Source organism: Carassius carassius, chromosome 24, assembly GCF_963082965.1.
Source record: "Carassius carassius chromosome 24, fCarCar2.1, whole genome shotgun sequence".
Lineage (NCBI taxonomy): Eukaryota > Metazoa > Chordata > Actinopteri > Cypriniformes > Cyprinidae > Carassius > Carassius carassius.
The window spans coordinates 15,676,719-15,696,795 of NC_081778.1; the positions used below are offsets into that span (position 1 = coordinate 15,676,719).

Genomic DNA, 20,077 nt, shown 5'->3' on the forward strand with positions numbered 1-20,077 from the left:
AAAAAAAAAAAAAAAAAATGGTGGATGTAAACAGCAAAAGTAAAACCAGACACACACACACACACTTGCTTTTTTAAAGACTTTGTTGACATTCATTGTTTTTAGACTCTTTTAACAATATTAACAACACGAGTTAATGATATAGTCTGTCTAAATGTGTAAAATAAAAAATATTATAATATGAATACCGTATTTTCCGGACTATAAGTCGCACTTTTTTTTCATAGTTTGGCTGGTCCTGCGACTTATAGTCAGGTGCGATTTATTTATCAAAAATTGATTTGACATGAACCAAGAGAAATGAACTAAGAGACATGAACCAAGAGAAAACATTACCGTCTACAGCCGCGAGAGGGCGCTCTATGCTGCTCAGTGCTCCTGTAGTCTACACTGAAGACATAGAGCGCCCTCTCGCGGCTGGAGACGGTAATGTTTTCTCTTGGTTTTTGGTTCTAAATAAATGCGACTTATAGTCCAGTGCGACTTATATATGTTTTTTCCCTCATCATGACGTATTTTTGGACTGATGCGAGTTATACTCAGGTGCGACTTATAGTCCGAAAAATACGGTACTTTTTTACTATTCTGTTTGGTGTAGTGAACATTTGCAATGTTTCAGATTCAACCTGAAAGACAACTTGTTTTAACTTTTTCAGCAATCCCATCTTTTAGATTTACTTTCTATGCCTAAATATTTAAATAAAATAAAATAAAATGTTGTTATTTCCAGTTTCCACTATTCACTATTTAGTGTAGTTGTGCATAATTTACACACTTCATCTTAAAAACATTTTATAATCCCACTGAACCTCGTCTCACATTCAGACCTGGCAACTTGTTATCAGCACAGTAATTTTATTTAATCTAGTCATACAGAAGGCGTGTTGGGTTGAAATCCAGCTGGCCTTCCGTGAACGAGTAACAGAATATCAGCAACTCAAACAAAGTGTCTACACAACAAGCGGGTTGTGTAGGACGTCCTCTCTTTGCAGCTCCGAAAATATTTTCCACCTGTCTTCCATCCTGGCCTTTATACGATTAGGTGCACATATCCAATATGTTACACACACCTTCCCTTCACTAAACACACACACACCCTAACTGATGAATTAGAAAGTGAGTGCCGTAAATGCCGGTAACAAACTGGTTCAAAGTTCAGAAAAACTCCAGTAAGCCCTTGAGCAGGTTTCAGCACATGAAGTGAAGGACAGAGGGAAAGCTAGAGAGAGAGAGAGAGAGAGAGAGAGAGAGAGAGAGTAAGAACATGATCTTGCACTCCTCAGAAGAGAAGGAAAGGGAACGGGGTACAGAAGAGAGGGGGTGGGGTGGGGTGGGCTGTTAAAGTGGCGCCAGACAGCATTTGAATTCCCGGCAGTTGACCATACAAACACACACTCTTACACACACGGGTTTAGACTGTGTATATAATGAATAAAAGTGTGTGTGTGCTGGATTTCATTATTATTTGAATAGCATTATCACACACTCGTACACACACACACACACAGACATGTTTACCCAGTTAAATGAGGACATAAGACAGACTACTACTGTTTTTTACTGCTGAAACTAGAAACTATTGATGGGAAGTTGACTCCAAAAGAGTCGATTCCTCGAATCTGAAAAGTTGCTGTGACGCTGAAATCACTTCAATGATACTCTGATCCACTATAAGTAGTATATTATCTATAGTATATTATATATAGTATATTATAAAGTAATATTATCAGAAAGGAGTGACCTGAAATATTATACAATGTATCATAGAGCTGGAGCTGTCGCAGAAATAACTTCACATCCTGCAGCTTTCTTTTTAAAATAAACAGCAGTCCCAGTGACTTTAATTTGTAATTTTACCTCCGTGCCAGTTCTATAGTTTAATTAATGTTATATATCAATGCAATATATCATTTGGTTTTCCATGTTTACCCTATTCGTGTAAGACTTTCCTTAAAGACAATTTTTTTGTGTTTTTTAGTTATTAATATAATTACATCTAAAATATTAAAACATGAAACAAAACCTTAAAAAATATGTGAAAAACCTTATTATTTTTAAAGTTTAAAATATTATCAAATACTGAAATATTGAAAGGCTATATTAATGAATTATAAATAAATGTATAAATACATTATTTTTATTTTATATCTATCCTATTATATTACTTAACCTAGTTCTTTTTATTTAATTTTGTATCCTAAACCTATTTTTACATTTTCATTAATCCATTGTTTATGTTTGTAATGTTCTTATGGGCACTGTTGGCTGCTTCTCACAATCCAGCAGATTTCAGATTCTTTAGATTTCAGATTCATCATTAATGGGACATCTGGGCCACACAATACAGGCAAAACCCGACCTCCACACACACCTTGTAGCAGCATCACTACAAAAAAAATCCACATCAAAACAAATCCAACATGCTTTAACATTCACCCAATAAGGGATTCAAGGGGAGTGAGACAAAGGTGGAGGACACATAGAAAATGGAAATGGCATAAAGGGCATAATGTTAGTAAACTGTTCCTTATCTGAAGTGCTTATGACCAGCACTTAACATCAGTTAACATCTCAATGTCACTGGATGCTGCACTCAGACAAAACACACACACAGGCACACAATCCAGGTGTTACACTGAGTCATGCTTTTGACAATGCAGCCTCTGTAAAGTACCTGTATTACATTTCTCTCTCCCAACACACACACACACACACACACACACACACACAGAGCAACATTCTTCCACAGCAGAGCAGGCTGCATTTCATCAGGTTCAAGCACAGAAGCTCCTGATGACAGTCTGGACCCAGAGCACACAATCTAACAGCGGCTGAGCTCTAATGAGCAACCAGTCAGCAATCAGCACAAAAAGTGCCGGGAAAACAACTAAGTACAGCATGACAGAGAGAAACACAGCCACAAACATAGTTAAAGCTCTAACCGCACTGAGAAAAAGATTTTAAGTCATGTTAAGACACTGAAATGACCTAAAAGTTAAACGTTTGTGCTTGTACCACATCTGTGGAACGCTATCTGTGACAAGGTCTGAAGCATCTGTATTCAAAAATGCCCTAAAAAGTGGGCTTTTCCAAGAATGCGATTCGATGTGTGAGAGATTGGGTGTGTGTGTGTGTGTGTGTTTGGCAGAATGCTTTTCCTGGAATGAGTAAAGCCACACAGGCTGTAGTGATTTAAGCTTTGAGCAGGAATGTGGGAGGTCCACGTTTTTTCTGCAAAACAAACCAGTGAGAGCATGTGTGTCAGCGTTAACAGAGTGAGTGTTTGCTGAACCATGAGAAGATTGCCCTGTTAACGGTTGTCAATGGCACATCCATCAATATTAACACTTTGTCCATTATTCAAAATCAATAAACGTGGCTCAATATATATAGTCTGTATGACTGCGTCTCTTCTGCATCGTTCGAAGCAAGTGAAAGCAGATGTCCGTGCTCTCTTTGCACAGTGCAATTATATGCAAGTCTAATAAAAGACTAATGGAGGTTTCTCTGAAAGTGTAATGGAAAGCTACAGTATGAAGTGTAAACAGTGGTTGGAAAGAGATGTTTAAAATCAGCAGAAAAGGTCACTTAACCTTTAGCATCTCATTAAAAAAAACATTAACATTCATAGACATTCAAAAATGTAATAATTATGAATTAAAGTATTTTAGAGTTTGTGAATGAAAAGTAATTTTCTACCTAGTTATTGTCCCGTGCACAATGAAGTCTGGGGACATTTTTTTCTGTTGATCCCAGAGGTACACTCAAAGTAGCAATTGTTAGTGAGCATCTAGGCTACGTCCACACGAAGCCTGAGCTTTTCCTATCTGATCTTTTAGTTTTTTTCTCGTCTCAAGAAATATCTGCATCCGACACAAAACGATGTAATATACATGCCAGACCAGCATGTGGAGCTGTAATTCTGCCACAGAGATACACTAAAGATGGAGAAGAAGACTTGCGCAGGACTATGCGCATAAATCTTGCACGTGGAATACAAACGAACATGGAACAATACATTCATTAATCTGTGTTAACTTTAATTAATAAAAACACAATTGTTCAGTGTTTTGTTGCTGTTACATGATCTAGCAGTGTCTGAATAGCGGCGAGACGTGGGCTGATGACGGCATCGTTTCAGAAAATACACAGATTCGCTGTCCACACAAAAATGCAAGGGCAGCATTTTCAGATTTATCCACTCTGGGACCTGGTTTCAAAAAATATCGATTTCACTGTCCCAAAATGATGGATCCATGTGGACGAAACGCGTATACGATACAAAATGTATGCGTATACAGCTAAACGCGTCTCCATGTAGACGGGTCCTTAGATGTCGAAGCAGATTTTTTTTTTGAGTAGTTCAGCAGATATATTAAATATATAAAAAGGTAAAGTAATATGAAAACTAATCCAAGTCCAGATACCAGGGTCTTACTAAACATATCAATAAAGCCATATGTCTTAATGCCCTCTCAAGTGTTTGGCTGGTACGACACGCCTTCTTAGATATCCAATATGGCATACTTGAAAGCGCAACCATTAGAAGCAGATGGCATAAGGAGGGTAAGAGGTTTTACTTTGTAACTTCCATAAAATGGCAAATTTTTAAGTTTCATTTTTTATCAATGAATTAAAATGATAAACATTTTCATTTGTTTAATACATTTTTAAACAAAGTGTATTTTATTTTGGCACTTAAAAGGGTGATTCACAGCTGGCAAGATGGCCTGCGGTATTCCCTTTTGCCAAAATGACGGGAAACTTAACCCACAATGCACTTGGTTCAATATGACTGACCGTGACTGGGCATACAAAAATGCCAAAGTACTGTAATTTTCACAAAAATTACACCCTGGAGCGGTTAAAAATCCATTGTTATGACTTGTTTTAGCTGGATACCAGGATATCTGGGTGCAAGTAATGTGGAGAAAGAGTACACAACTGTTCACTGTAACAATACGAATCTAATTGAAAATCTGCAAACGTCTGTAGGTAGAAAAAGCAGATTGTTTTGTGCTTGAATGGAAACCCAAAAATTAGCACCCAGACACATCTTCACATGCTTTCATAAGGGCCTCTATGTTCAGCTTCAATGGTTTGTCACATAATACAGCATCGGTTAAACTATTCTTTCCACACAACACTTCAATCATCAACTTGTTCTTGTGTGCTACAACTTTGAATAACGCACAAAACTCACATTTGCTTTGAATGTTTAACATTCTCCTGATGCTTGAAGAGGAAGAACAGATCAGAAGGGAAGGGAAGGAAAGTGAGAGTGAGATCACATCTGACCTAACTAACTAAAGGGAACCGGAACCTTAATCAAATATTGTAAATCTGTAGTACTACTGATTTGAAGAAATGGGGAATTACACAGACGAATTTAGGAAATAAGATAAGGAAATGAAACCAGGCTGACGTTGTTCATACGCTCTTCTACAGTGTCATATGCGGTTGAGGAGATGGCATCAGGTCCTCATGCCATTGGCTGCATGGCATGTGGCCCGCGGGGGCAGGGGTGTGTGCTGGAATGCAGGGTTAAGGGTGTAGCTATGGAAGGTCATGAGGTCAGGATCATACACACACTTCTCCCCCCTCCCCCCGATTATACACAGGGGCCTCTATGCTTCTGTCAGTCCGTAAAAGACTCCAACACATGGACACTCTCGCTCGTATTCCACGCTGCCCCCGTAACATGGCAAACACACACAAACCACTGTGCTCCCCTGTCGCTGTACACACCATTATTGTTCTCCAGGGGTAAAAACAAACACAATACTATTCAACCCCAGAGGACCTTATTCATCCCTAGAAATACACCATCTGTACGCTTCCAGTGAAACATTTATTCCCAACGCTCCCATATAAAAGTACAAGCTCTCCCAAGGTGAGTGGTGTAAGAATAAAAGTACAAACTGTATCGCTGTTGATCCAATATGATCTCAGACTTCAATGTCAACGAAAAATACAGCCTATGTGTGTGACATTTACAGGCCTTCCATTTGTGTTCACAGAAATAGCATGACGGTGCAATCATTTGATGGGACTGGTGGGAAACTAGGCAGTGCGGAAAATACAAAACATATTCGCACACTGGCTGTCTCACACAAACACACGCACATGCTGCCGAATAGGATACATAAGCATGTAAACATAAAGAGGTGTCTGTTGATGTTGAACTGGTTCAAGAGATACCTGAACAACTGAGGCGGCTGCATAACACAGACTAAAATAGAGCACACGGTCTCCTTTGTGACAATGTGAACGAGTGATAAAAGGCTGCTAATTATTCCAAATTAACAATCTATTACACCTACATGGAAACCAAAATACAGTAAGCATGGCAACGACACACAGGCAAACATGTAGAATATCACTGTGCCAGGGTTCGAAATTATCTGGGACTGGGTCAAAAATGCAGCTGAAATCTAAAATGTGATTCAGTCACTATTATTTAAATGTATTTATAGAATTTGACTGGCTGAGTGGAATTCTTTATAAGGGAATCGTTGAATTATTCACTTAAGTGATTCATTGAACACCACTGATTCACTCAAGAGCAAAACAAGGTACTGTGTTTATGAGCGAGTCATTGAATCATTCACTCAAACGATTTGTTTAAAACTCCAAAACACTAACACTTCCGTCAGACAAAAATTTATTTATAATATATTAATTTAATAAATTTGATAACTGTCTATATTCTCTAAAATGAAAGTTACTTCGATGTTTCTTGTTTCTTTAACTGTTGTGTAAAAGAAGTACACCGCTTGTGTAATTCTGAGTAAACTTAATTTAAAAATTAGGCTGTTTGACAAGGTTGACACAATATGATAAAAAAAAAAAGAGTTAAAAAATGCCTTTGAGGGCAAATACTGAATATTGAATACATTTCTGACACTGATGGTCAACACTAACTCTATGAAAAATAACAAGCCAATACTACAAATTAAAGCTGCAATCTTAACCGCTGACTCTTCATTAAAAACCATCTCATGAGACGGCGCACAAATTACAGTGTTAGCAATTCAGGATACTGCTGTACTAAATACAAACTGAGGCCTGATGGGTAGACCATAGTTAAACCACAGACACTTTCAGATGTTACAGAGGAAACGAGATCAGCCAGGGTCAGCTGAAGCCTATTTATGCAGACACACACCACCAGGAAAAGAGAAGAAAGCCTGAAGAGGTGCGCATCATTCTCTGAATTCATGCAAAGTGGCAGCCAGAGAGTGAGGAACTGATAAAAGCAGTGTCTCTTATCTAATGTGATTCATGTGGCGAGAGCTTTTTGATGAAGTTGATAGTTTCCGTTTTACAAGGACTCACGGACGCACACAGGACTTTTATCAGGATGCACACCGTACCAACGCTGTTGTCACCTCCTGTTCTCATAACAAACCAAGGCTTTCAGAGAAAATGCTCTCTCACCGAAATGCACTACGTATTAATACCACTGTGGGTGTTTGCAGGTAAGAACACAGACTGAAGAGATACTAAAATGTGATAAAGAGTGATGCACTTGGAAACCACATCCTATACTCAGTACTGTATTTTCTTCTGACTCTCTTGCTCACTCGCTTGCATACTCAGCAGCTGAGCTCACCTCGTAACTATCGAGGTCATAATGTGGCCTGCACAGCCGTAGACTGATAAAACCACAAGGTACCTGTAGTAGTTTTTGCCAGCTGAATTAAAGCAACATTTCATCCCATCTCTGCACCTAACGTTCAGCTTCACAAAGTCAACATACATAAAAATGAGATCCTCTGTCGATTTAAGATGAAATATGTGTGATACAAAACGTTTATCTTGCAAGAGGGGAAAACCAATGCTACTGATGAAAGTAAGTATTTTTAGAGCAGGTCAAGAAGTCAACCACATCAAATTTACATTTTACGCACAGTCCTAGTTAAAAATACACTCCATTTAGGAAAAAGATTGAATAATTTTGGCCTAAACAAATCACATCTGAAAGTGGCACGTGGTTTTCAAATGTGCTGATACTAGTATCACAGCATACATAATGAACTTATGAGGTAATGCATTTCTTGCAGATATTTAAGACTTGCCCTATAGAGAGCTTTCACTGACAACTCACACACAGTCTTCAGGATATAAAGTAATATTATCTATCCACAATAATAGCTAACCCAGGGTTTTATACTCACAAACTAAAAAAGGAGAGCTTCAGCGCTAGATTAGATGGATTTCAGATAGAATCATTTGCACTTGTCAGTTGTTCTTTAAAATGAAAATATTATATACAAACATACTTGCAATTTAACACACTACATACTACTAAAATGTAGCGTTGGTCTAAAAACAATAAGCTTTACTTGTTAGGGGCGGGAAAGCCAGGGTTTATAAAAGTGAAAGTGACCATGAAGTGCTAAGACTTCACGCAGAGGCGGACGAATTTCATAAAGTCCAGGCAGCAGCGCGAGACAACACTACAACGCATCGCGAGCTTGCAGACTGGATAATGACTAGCGCGCTCGCGGTGCTGATGGAATGTAATAGTTAAAAGTCCTTTAAACTTCGAGCGGTGCGGGCGGCGGAGCACGAGCGCTGAGAAAATCGTGACGAGAGAGAGAAAGCGAGAGCGTCTCAACATGGATTCCCAAACATACGACAATAGGCCTCCTGAACAGGGCTACTGAGCTTCCAGTAGTTTGGCGGGACAGTAGCAACTTACCAAGTATATACTAAACATGTTTGGAAATGAATACTTACGGCAAGTATGCTAACAGTTAAAGTGAATTCAAAATACTGAAAAGCATTTGTCACAAAAGTAGGCAATCGTTACTTAACGGGAAATTAGTGCGGAGCTCTGTTTTTAGGTTTTTATGCACTTTACAAGCTTAAAATTATATATTTTAAATCCCTAAAAACAGGACCGACTGTAAAGTGGCCCATCTTTATAAATAAAGTGTCGAAAACGTTCATTAAACACTTCGGTGTGAAAGCAGGGCTTCCATTTTGAATGTGGCATGCTACTGGTTCAAAGCTCGCGCTTGAGCAGCACAGCTGGCACGCGCAGTGTGCGAGGGGGGATATGTTTGGGGGAAATAAGATATTTAACATGTAACGGGGACTCCGCGGCGTCGATTTCGGCATAGTTCAAAAAAAGACACAAGCTGTTGTTTTAAAGTTGTAGCCATTCAACAGGTTCAGAGCGGAATGCGCTGACGTGCTGTCCTGGAAGAAACTGAACAGAAGCGGTCGTTAGGTTCTAATGTAACTATTTAAAGTAAAACCCTTAGAACTTGTGAGAACTTGTTACCATTAGATCTACTAGAACAGACGCGCTGAGCTGGACTACATGTGTAGACTACACAGCAGCTCTTGAGGTTATTTAAATGAATGAACTGTTAACCGCGTTATTTGTTAAGTTTTAAGATTTGAAAGCGGCCAGTTAGGTTCATGAGTTAAAAACATCTTAGATTCACCTGATAATGTAAACAAACAAAAATAGCCGAGTACTGAATCAGTTGGCATGTCAGAGTAATAAATCCTGGACAAACACTGTCAGCTTTTTTTTTTTTAAAGTAGAAGTCAGTTGTCATGAAACTACATAAGTGAGTTTTGACATTTCTCCCCGTTGAATAAATCAAGCTGGACTGAGTGTTGTTAAATCCTGACTTGATACACTGGCTCAACAAGCTCACAAGTCAAAGAAGTTGTGGCAGCCCTTGATAATGAATGCCTGGGTAACTTACCCGTGTCCCCCGGGGTTTTCATGGTGAAATCAAGCTGGGTGAAGTTGTCAGTTCAGCAGCGCGAGACTCGGCCTCTCCCGCACCCCCGTCTCCAAAAGGCCAAACTTTTGTCCAATGTTCAGCGCTCTTGTTGTTCCCGCTGTGTTTTTTCTGGCCTCTTCACACGATCCTCCAAACCCTCCGACCGACAGCACTGAGTTTGGGACAGAGGCTCAGTACTTCCACTGGCGGGACGTGACGGGACGGGGTGCAACGGAGTTCCGAAACAGCGCTTTCCCTTCTGTCCCGGGAGCGATCGGTACAATCCCAACACCGCGCAGAAGCAGCACTCCGCGTCTCTCTGTCACAGACGCGCGCTCTTGTGCCCAGTTGATGATTTTCGCAACATTTTATCCTTGTGTTAGTTTGTCATCTGCTCTCCCGAGGCTCGCCATTCGCAGTATATCAGTCAGTTTCCCATTCTCTCTTTCACACCGACTTTTTTTCTCCTTCCTCCACTCCTTCCTAGTCTGAAATTACTCGCTGTCTCCTCCCCCCGTTTCTCTCTCTCTCTCTCTCTCTCTCTCTCTCTCTGGTGTCGTGTTTCGCTCGCTGTGCCGCACGGGGCCGCCCACACGGCCGGGGGAAGGAGGGGACCGGGGTGGGGGGCACTGGCTGAGTCACGCCCCCTCACCGTGAGTCGGGGTTGGCGTCACTGCAGCACGAGGAGTCGTTATGGAGACCGTCTAAGCACTGTCCGTGATGACATCACATCCGCGTCCTTCAAGAACTTGAGATTCCGCGTCATCGCGCCCGTTAACGTCAGCAACAAGTGTTTTTCGAGCTTACTAGTCATCGTTGTCTTTCATTTAATGTTAATTATCTACCCCCATCGGGAGGTTAATAGCTAGTGTATCGAATAATGATTTCCGGAATTTATCAATTCAAAACAATGAAATCAAAGGGCACTTTTGGCCGCTAAAATATTTTCTATTACCACAAAATGTACATTAAACATCATGCCACATATATTATGAAACATATACAGTTTGATTATATATATACCGTATATATATATGTGTGTTTATATGTGTATGTATGTGTGTGTGGGTGAATGACAAATGAGCCTACATTATATTTTCCAGGGTAACAAACATACCACCAGTTTCATAAATATCATACATTTTACACAAGACATTTTATAAGGTAACAGTTTACAATAATGTTCTATTTGTTAACATTAGTTGCCTACATTGACCTAAACTGATAATGAAAAATACTTCTAATGTATTTATTGATTATATATGATATATAAACATATATATATATATATATATATATATATATATATATATAACAGTAATACATTCTTAAAAACATATGAATTGATGAGATTGCATATTTCATCATCCTTCGTATTATAAGAAATATGAGAACAAGTATAAAAAATTATGAAACGTATAACATGACCTTCCTCATGTTTTCTGTTCAGTGATTTCATGAAGATTGCCAGTAAAACAGAATCGTGTGGCCTAGTGACCACAATCCTTTGTTGGCACGTGCATGAGAAAGAATGAGAATATTGCAGTGTGAGAAAGTATGTTCATTTCCTGTATGATTTGAATGTGATCCATCTGCTCAAGCATATACATCCTGTGTTAAAGCTGAGCACCTGAACCATAAAAGGACCCCTTTTCCCTCCGTCAACAGTTTTTGAGTAAATGTAGTGTCTCTCATGAGCAATGTAGCATGTCTCCTGTTCTAGATTAGCACATCCTACTGCTAGAAAACAGGGGGCTGAAGAGGGTTGGCACAAAATATCATTAAAGGTGCAATAAGTAATTTTATTTCTCCTAAAAAAAAAATAATAATTAAAAAAGGGTATTCCGTAATAACATAATTTATCCATCATCAGACACTTTTTGAATAAAAACATTAATAATGGCTGATAGTGAATAACCTTTAATAATGTTGCAAACTATTGCTTTTCATGAAACTGCATTTATTCCACTAGGTGTCAGTATAAAACTAAGATGGCTGACATATCAACGGAAGCCTGTTTTCCTCACAAAAATGTTTTTTTTTTTTTTTTTTTTTTATTAAGGTAATTGCACATTTTTTCTCACAATAATACATTTATTCTCAGACTCTCAGTTCTCAGAAGCGAGACTCTCAGAACTGCAAGTTATAAAATCAGAATTGCAAGATAGAAACAAAACAAACTCAGTATTGAGAAATATGAACTTGCATTTCTGAGAAGTAAAGTCAGAATTGTGAGATCTAAACTTACAATTACGAGAAAAAAAACAGAATTGTGAGATAAAAAGTCAAATTTAAACTTAAAAAAAAATATTCCATGGTGGAATCTGAAAGAAACAAAATTGGGAGATGTACACCCAAAACTCAGAGAAAAAAGACAGAATTATAAGATGTAAACAATTAAAAGTTAAATTAAAAAAATGAAATTCTGAGTTTATAACTCGCAATTTCTTTGTTTGCACCACAAATAAAACACACACACACACACACACAAATCACAATTCTGCCTTTTTTCTTGTAATTGATTTGTTTATATCTCACAACTATAACTTTTCTTCTCAAAATTCAGGTTTGCTAGAAACAAAATCTGAGTTAAGATATAAACTAAGAATTGTTAGGAAAAAAAAGAATACAAGCCACAATTATCTTTTTTCAGTTCCATGGTGGAAACAGGTTTCCATATATCAGCCAGCACTACATAAACAAAATATCTGTGAGAATAACACTCTGCTTGAATCAACTCTATGTGATGGGAACGTTAAGGTAAGACTGACAGGATGGTCTGTGCTTTTATGAGCTTTAACCTGATCAATTGTCCTTTTCCTTTGAGAGGAAACTGTTATTGTGCTGTGATCTGTTATGCGTGTTGTAGTGGTTCTCATGATTGTGCTTCTTGTTGTTATTTAGTCTGCGTCAGCAGTCATTTCTGGTCACAGGAAACAGACGTACCTCAGATAAGCATCTCAGCTCCATAATGCTGCTGCTGCAGTCTGTGTGAGCATGTGTGTTTTGGAAATATCCAGTGCTGTCACATCTGTCTTTCCCCAGGACAGAAACCCAGAGCAGTTATCGGAATGGGCAATTTCCTTTGACTGTAATAAATACAGTCTACTGTTGTATTTACACACAATTTTCCATTTCCTCTTTCTTACACTTGCATCTTCTTCTTTCTACTTCATCTATTGTATCTCTGTTTTCCAGTGTGTTGTTCTGCTAACTGCTAAATCACTACTCTACACTCTCTATGTCTCTGCAAAACATGATCCATTGTGCTGTCCAATTCATCCTCTTCATCCTTACACTGTTTCTTTCACTTCTGTATTATTCATCCACAACATTATTTAGCCCTATCAACCTTCTCTTCCTCCTCGTCCTCTGAACTCTGCTCTCTCTAACCACTGGACTTTATGTCAAGTCTGTTAGCACAGTAAACCTCAAGGTTATCAGTTTCTCGCTCTCACATGTGGTTTGTTTATGTATTGACACACAACTCGCCTTCTCCTCCGCACTTCTGTTTATGTTCAGGTATAACCAACAGCTCTCAGACAGTTAATCTTAAATTTAACTTCAACATTTACACATTTACTACATTATTAAAAACAAAATTTCTCTCTGTTAAAGGGGTCATATGATGCAAATTCAGTGTCTCCTTTCTCTTTGGAGTGTTACAAGCACTTGGTGCATGAAGAAGAAAACTAAAGTCTCAAATCCAAAGAGATATTCTTTATCAAAGTTAGGAGACAACCTAACACGCCCCCACATGTCTACGTCACGATGTGGGAAGATTTGCGTAATGCCGCCCAAATGTTTACGCACAGAAAGAAGGCGTAACTTTGATTCTTGCTGTAGATAGTATTGTTGCAGCTGGCGCCATGTTGTGGAGACGCTGTGTTTCATTGTGAAAGCGAAACTACTTAGTTTGGCCTTCCAAAAAAAGGACACAACTAGAAATCAGTGGTTAAGTTGTATTTACAACACTGTTCCAGAACAGTTCAACCCAAATATTCAGATGTGTGCAGCGCATTTTACGGAGGATGAGGACTGTTTCCTGAACCAGTAGCCTACAATGCTTCTGTGCACTAAGACTGTTTCCTTAAAATTGGGGCAGTTCCAACTTCGCAAGGACAGTCTGGCGCTTCAGACTCACAGCCAATAAGTTCGTTTTCATATTTAAAAAATTTGCCACTAATGATTCAAATGCGAGTTTTGAGCAGTGTAGAGTAGCGCTAGTTGTTTGTCGTTTCTCCGATCACAAATGCTGACATGGTTTTATGTTTACGCAGTGCAATATGCAGCTCGATACACAAGACCACACGTAAAAAGACAGTACAAGTTATTATAATCAGTAATTATGTCCCCCTTGGATGCAACAAATGCCTCGTTTATAATGAGTTTTATTGTTTTTGGAATCACAATATGTTAAGGGGCATAACATTTCCATCACACGCTTGAGGCATTCGGCCAATCACAATGCACTGGATAGCTGGCCAATCAGCGCACGCCTCGTTTTTCAGAACGATGAGCTTTGTAAACATCAACACGTTTCAAAAGGCGGAACATAGAGGTGCAACAATAATGTACATTATGTGGAAAATAATGTGTTTTTTTAACCTTAAACCGCATAAACACATTTCATTACACCAAACACACAAATGTTCTTTTTATTTTTTAAGTCTTATTTTTTTAAGTCACACTGAAAGATATAAACAAGTAGTTATTACTTTATATCTTGCAATATAAAATCACATTTCCTTTCACTCTCTGATTAAATTTATGCATTACAAATTATATTTTTTGTTTTGTAAATAAATGAATACCAAGACATCATTGGTCTTGAAAATAATTCAAAAGTATTTAAGCATAGGCATTTAGTTGCCTAACTAAAAACTAAGAAAAACATTTAGAGAAACATTCTTCTCACTTTATTACACCTGCATGTTCTGCAGCATTGGGAAACCCCCTTTCTTCTGTTCCACTGCCCCACCAGCTCAATTTCCCTGTTCTTCTTTATGTGATGATCAGCATCTAAAATCGGGGTGACAGACAGATGCTGGAGTGATGCAGAGCACAGTTCTCCCTCCATTTAGCTGTTAATGAAAGTGCATGTTCAAAATATTCAGTCATGTCCTGTGTGACACTACTTTTTCTCAGAGGGCACAGATTTAAAACCGATATGTGCTAGCATGCACTACACACTGTACAACCTTTTTATTTTTTTATCAAATTCACTCATGAGTGCTGTTGCACTGTCAAATTAGATGATAAATGTAAGAGTACTCTGTTTAAGAGGCCCTCATTGCACCTCTTTATCTGTTGGCCTCTTAGTGGAGGTAAAGCACACAGAAGAGGGAAGTGATTCCTCAGAAACAAGGGACAGGACGAGAGACCACGCCATAAATAATACTGATAACAGAATGTAGTAATGTAGTAACAATAGTTATATCAACATTACTGTTTTTATTTCATGGATCAGCTTACACAATATAAGCTGTATTTTAATTATTTTACCATGAAATCTGTGTAATATTCTGCTGTTGTATAGTTGAGTCTGAATGTTCAGTACACTAGACATCAAATAATCACTTGACATTTTATGAAAAAATAAATATCTGTAATTTTACTTTAATTTCATAACAGCAACATTCCATGATGATTTCAGGTAAAAAAAAAAAAAAAAAAAAAAAATCATTTTTTTATTTATTTCTAAGCTGTACCAAAAACGATCAATTAATATGACATGAAATTCATATCTATGACTAAACATGTAAACCTTTATTAGACAAGCAGAAAAAAAATCTTCCATTCTTTTACTATATCTTATATTCCTCCCTGCTCTGGCTTGTACTATTCTGGAGAATGCTTTCTATTGCTAGCACTTCTCGTTTAATTGCATACTCAAGAATTACAACCAAATTGGTTGTAAGTCACTTTGGATAAAAGCGTCTGCTAAATAAATAAATGTTAATGTAATAAAAAAACGTAACTTTGTTTGGACAGATAATCACAACTGAAGAATTTATAAGAAAAACTGTTTATCCGCTTGTGTGTGTGTCCTAAAAGGACGAGATAGCATGTCAGCAGGCTCTTTTTCATCAAAGAACATGTTTATTTTCAAGTTTGGCGCTCCAACTGTCAGGAATCCCATCATCTGCCTTTAGCGCCCCTCCTCTCTCATCCCTGTATTCTTCCCTCAGTCTTTAGGGTCATGTTCCAGCTCAAAGTGCTTTTTGTCTGCAACAGAGAACAGACAATCCCTCTCTCCCGCTCACCCTCTCTCTCCCGCTCCGTCTCTTTCTCTCAGCTGGTTTTCGCAAAAGAGTAATAGGATTACCACACACTGCTCTACCAAGGACAGAGACTGGAGGGGGAGACAAGAGGACAGGTTCAAGAGGGGGAGGAAGAGATCGAGAGGGAAATGAAGAGTACAAGTTGAAGAACAGAATGCGATGTCACTGAACGGTCACACCGAAGCGTCTCAGAATAACAGGCCTGTGATATTTGAGGCGCATCAGAGAGGCACGTCTCGCTCTATGCCAGTTGCTATATTTAGCACACAGTGTGTGTTGATAGTGTCTTCAGTATCTTGCTTGGGATCAAACTTTTCCTATTGGCACAGTCCACTGTTTCCACTACTCAAGCTGCCATACCTTCATTCCAGTGCAATGGATCTGTATCCGGTACATCTGTCATTTCAGAGGCAGGGAGCTAATCAGAGGTCCGCTTTAGCAGCATGACGGGCCTAAAACAGGGTCACCACATGGCTGCTACTCACTCCTTCTGCTGATAGTACACCAGCTGCTGAACTTCATGTAACTCAAGCACTGTCTGAGATCAATACATGACATTCCACAGATAGACAGATACACAAAAATTGACTTCTGTTTTACAGAGAGCACAGAGTCATGTCAAACGTTTGGAACTTATGTTGTAAGCTGTTTTTAGGATCCTATTCATGAAGTGTCCTTATATATCAGGGTCGTGAACTGAGGTAGCAAACAGAATTGCAACTGAATATGAGAATATGAATCTGAGAGAGTGATGGCAAATTTGATATCTTTCCAACTTTTCTCCAATCTCTCAATATTTTCCCCTCTTTTAAAGTCGTCGAAACACTATCGTGGAGCAAATGGGAGCGCTAACATTATATCGGTTTCAAATCACCAATACAGAACATATGAGAACCCTGGAAATATGAAAAGGATCCATTGCAAATTCACCAAAATCTTCTTCCTGTCATCAACAGAAACTTTCTGAAGAAAGATTGTTTTTTTGGTCCAAATGATGTAGTTACAAAAATCTGTCTGAATAAAAAGAGTCTGCTTTGTAGAGTCAAATAGCAATATCTATGTATAAAATTGCTAAAAAACTGAAACTTTTCACAGAAAACAATAAATGCATACTGGTATGGAATGACACACGGGTGCGTAATTAATGATTTTTTATTTTATTTTTATGAATAATGTTTGAGCGATTTTTTTCCTCTAATAGTATCCTGAGCTGCAAGAACTATGCTGTAAAACAGTTCAGACAGTTCATTGCTAAAAAACATTTTCTGGTAATCCATTCAGCATTTAGCCACCTCAAGCTAAAGCTCAAGATAAAATACAGATAAATCAGTTTGACATTGTTGTGGTTTGTGAAGCTGAAGAGACCTTAGACATTTCTTCTGTAACATGCTATGACAGATGTACGCTATTCTCTGTCTGTGTGTGGGCTAATCGCAAAGATAGGAAATCTGTGTAGGTACCAAATTCACACTGTGGGCACTAGATGTTCCTAATGACTCACCGAGTCCATGTGTAATGTGGGACACCCCCATATTTTCTCAGTTTTGTGAATTTGTGTGCTTCATGCTCATAGGATCTATATTAACTGACAAGATGTGGTGGTGCAGACTCTGAAAGGGATGATCCATGAAAGTATCAGTGAGTGCTGCCTGTAAGTTTTAGGTTTGGCAGATTAGCGTCATCCATCACAGCTCAAGATTGTTGCTAATGAAGCGTTTGGGTCTGTGTTCTCAGTATTACCATAACATATTCTTTTTTCTACACTGAGTGATTAAATGATATGTGCATTGTTGATAATTGATTAAAATAATGTATTTCTGTGGCCTCTGTCACAGAGCCCAAGGGTAAGCTGTTTGTCAATACTTGCATTTTCCAAACCGCTTGTCCTTTGTGGTAAAAGGACAGAAAAACAATGCATATAAAATAGTATAATTGGACATTTGCATTGAGTATAGGCTAAGCCAGTGTTTCCCAACCTTTTTGCTGCCACGGCACAGTTCTGATAAATAAAAAGTCCCACGGCACAACGCTAAGCACTGAAATATATAAGCTTTTTAGAATGCCATTGCCAACAGACCTAAGGAAGACCAATATCAATGATTTAAATTAATAATAATGAAATACAATAGAGATAGGACGTTTGAATAATTTTCCAGTGGTTGGGAAACACTGGGCTAAGCTAGCAGGCTAATCGACTGTGCTTTCACAGACCATTGCTTCGGTTATGTTATCATTATTTTTAACTATTTAAAAGACCTATGTATTCTGTAGTTCTTCAATTAGCATTGACATTGCTGTTTTTTGTGTGCTTTAAATATCAATATCAATACACAGCAATTATGTCCTTTACCTGTTTAAAAAACAGAAGCAATTTGGGCATGAATACTCAGGATTTTCTCAGGATTCATCAAGTATTTCCAAATATTTCTTGTGTATACTGTACAGTTGTTTATGCTTTCTGTCTTCCCTTTCTGCTTGTGATTCTCTGCTGGTAACACATGATAATAAGTGTTGACACTTTAAGTGGATCTACAGAGGCAGCAGCCAATGAACGATTTTCTTCTAATGAAACACCACAGGTCATGTCATTAAAACAGACAAAAAATACATTAAAGGACGTGACCCACGCAATATATAATTAAAACAGTTTTTATGGAAAACTATTATGATTACGGTCTACATCTCATGTGAGTGTAAACCATTCTGATGACTAAAAATTAGCACCAAACTACCGAATATCGCTTTAACAGTTGCAATAACAGTTTATAATGACATATTAAATGATGCTGTAGTATTTCTAATCAGGCACTGAATAGAGTTCAGCTAATTGGTTCACACAAGAGTCACACAGAGCACCTACCACTGAGATATTATCTTCAAAGCTGTTACCTAGTAAATACTGTATGTTTCTGCTAAATGAAACCTTCAGAAATCATTTGGGAGGCTTTGAATGCCTGTAAAATGTTTAAATCACAAGCACACATTCCTCACAAAGGGCACGGATGTGATTAATTGAGCTGATCACTGACCGTTTGTGTGTTAAGTCTGAATGACAATAGCTGCTTAAGAGTCATGTCAAGTGTTGAATAGTTTTTGACGCTGTGTTTGCTCTGTGCAGGTGTGGTGGTTCAGGGAGGGGTGTGAAAACACTCAGGTAGAGGAAGGGAATTTCATTGTGTGAGAATGTCCTCTGAAACTCTAAACGTCAGATGATTTCCTCAAGCCCACACTGCATTTGTTTAGCTTGTAATCATTGTTACAAGATTCCATGACAAAGAGACAGTGTTATGGTTGATAATCTAACATAAACAAAAGAGCATATGCTCTAGCTCCATGTTTGTGGAATTTACTGTGCTCCTGTTACACACCTGAAATGCCAGCTGAAGTGCTGTTACACACTCACGCAAACACACACCTGTGCCACTGAAGCGACAGATTGACCACCTGTCTCTGTGTGTGGGCGGGTACAGTCTGACTGAGGCAGATTTTGAGTGGGAGCAGAGATGACTGACGCATCCTGTGACCAATCTGTAAACATCTCACAGCTTCTGCAGACTGAAATCACATTTACTTCTGCACAGGACTAAGGGCAAGCCTAAGTTAGCATTCTCAATATATGTCATGTGACTAATCAATAGAGTAATCAGTGCAACAGTGCCTGCCCATGTTGTGTTATTTTACTTAAGATATGATGTATAACTACTGCAATAATCATTAACTTGATTGTTTCAATGATTGGTTCAGTATTTGATGTCTCAATACAGACTGTGTGTCACCTGTTCCAGTGGGCGGTACAGGTGTTTTCCTCTGGACAGTACCAGTGAACTTGAGTGAACTTGTGAACTTTGGGTGATTTCCACAATATGACAGGTACAACACAAACAAGTTTGATATTTATCCCATGGGGACGATTTCAACCAATAGATGGCGGAATAAAAATGAGAGAAAGACTCATATTCGATGACTGCTATCTCAGCTTTGCAGCTCTGTACAATTAAGTCTTATTTTGCCATCTGGAATGTTGCTTCTTGAACTTCATTT

The 20,077-nt window shown here is 38.4% G+C and overlaps 1 protein-coding gene across 1 annotated transcript in view; it reads right to left on the reverse strand.

The window, feature by feature from the left end:
- LOC132102935 (ETS domain-containing transcription factor ERF-like) overlaps positions 1-10,282 on the reverse strand; it is a 43,630-nt gene extending 33,348 nt beyond the window's left edge. The window contains exon 1 of the mRNA XM_059507666.1: positions 9,732-10,282. Coding sequence (XP_059363649.1) covers positions 9,732-9,753 — 22 coding nt within the window. The 5' untranslated portion in view covers positions 9,754-10,282. The remainder of the gene's footprint in view (positions 1-9,731) is intronic.
- Between the last annotated feature and the right edge of the window lie 9,795 nt (positions 10,283-20,077).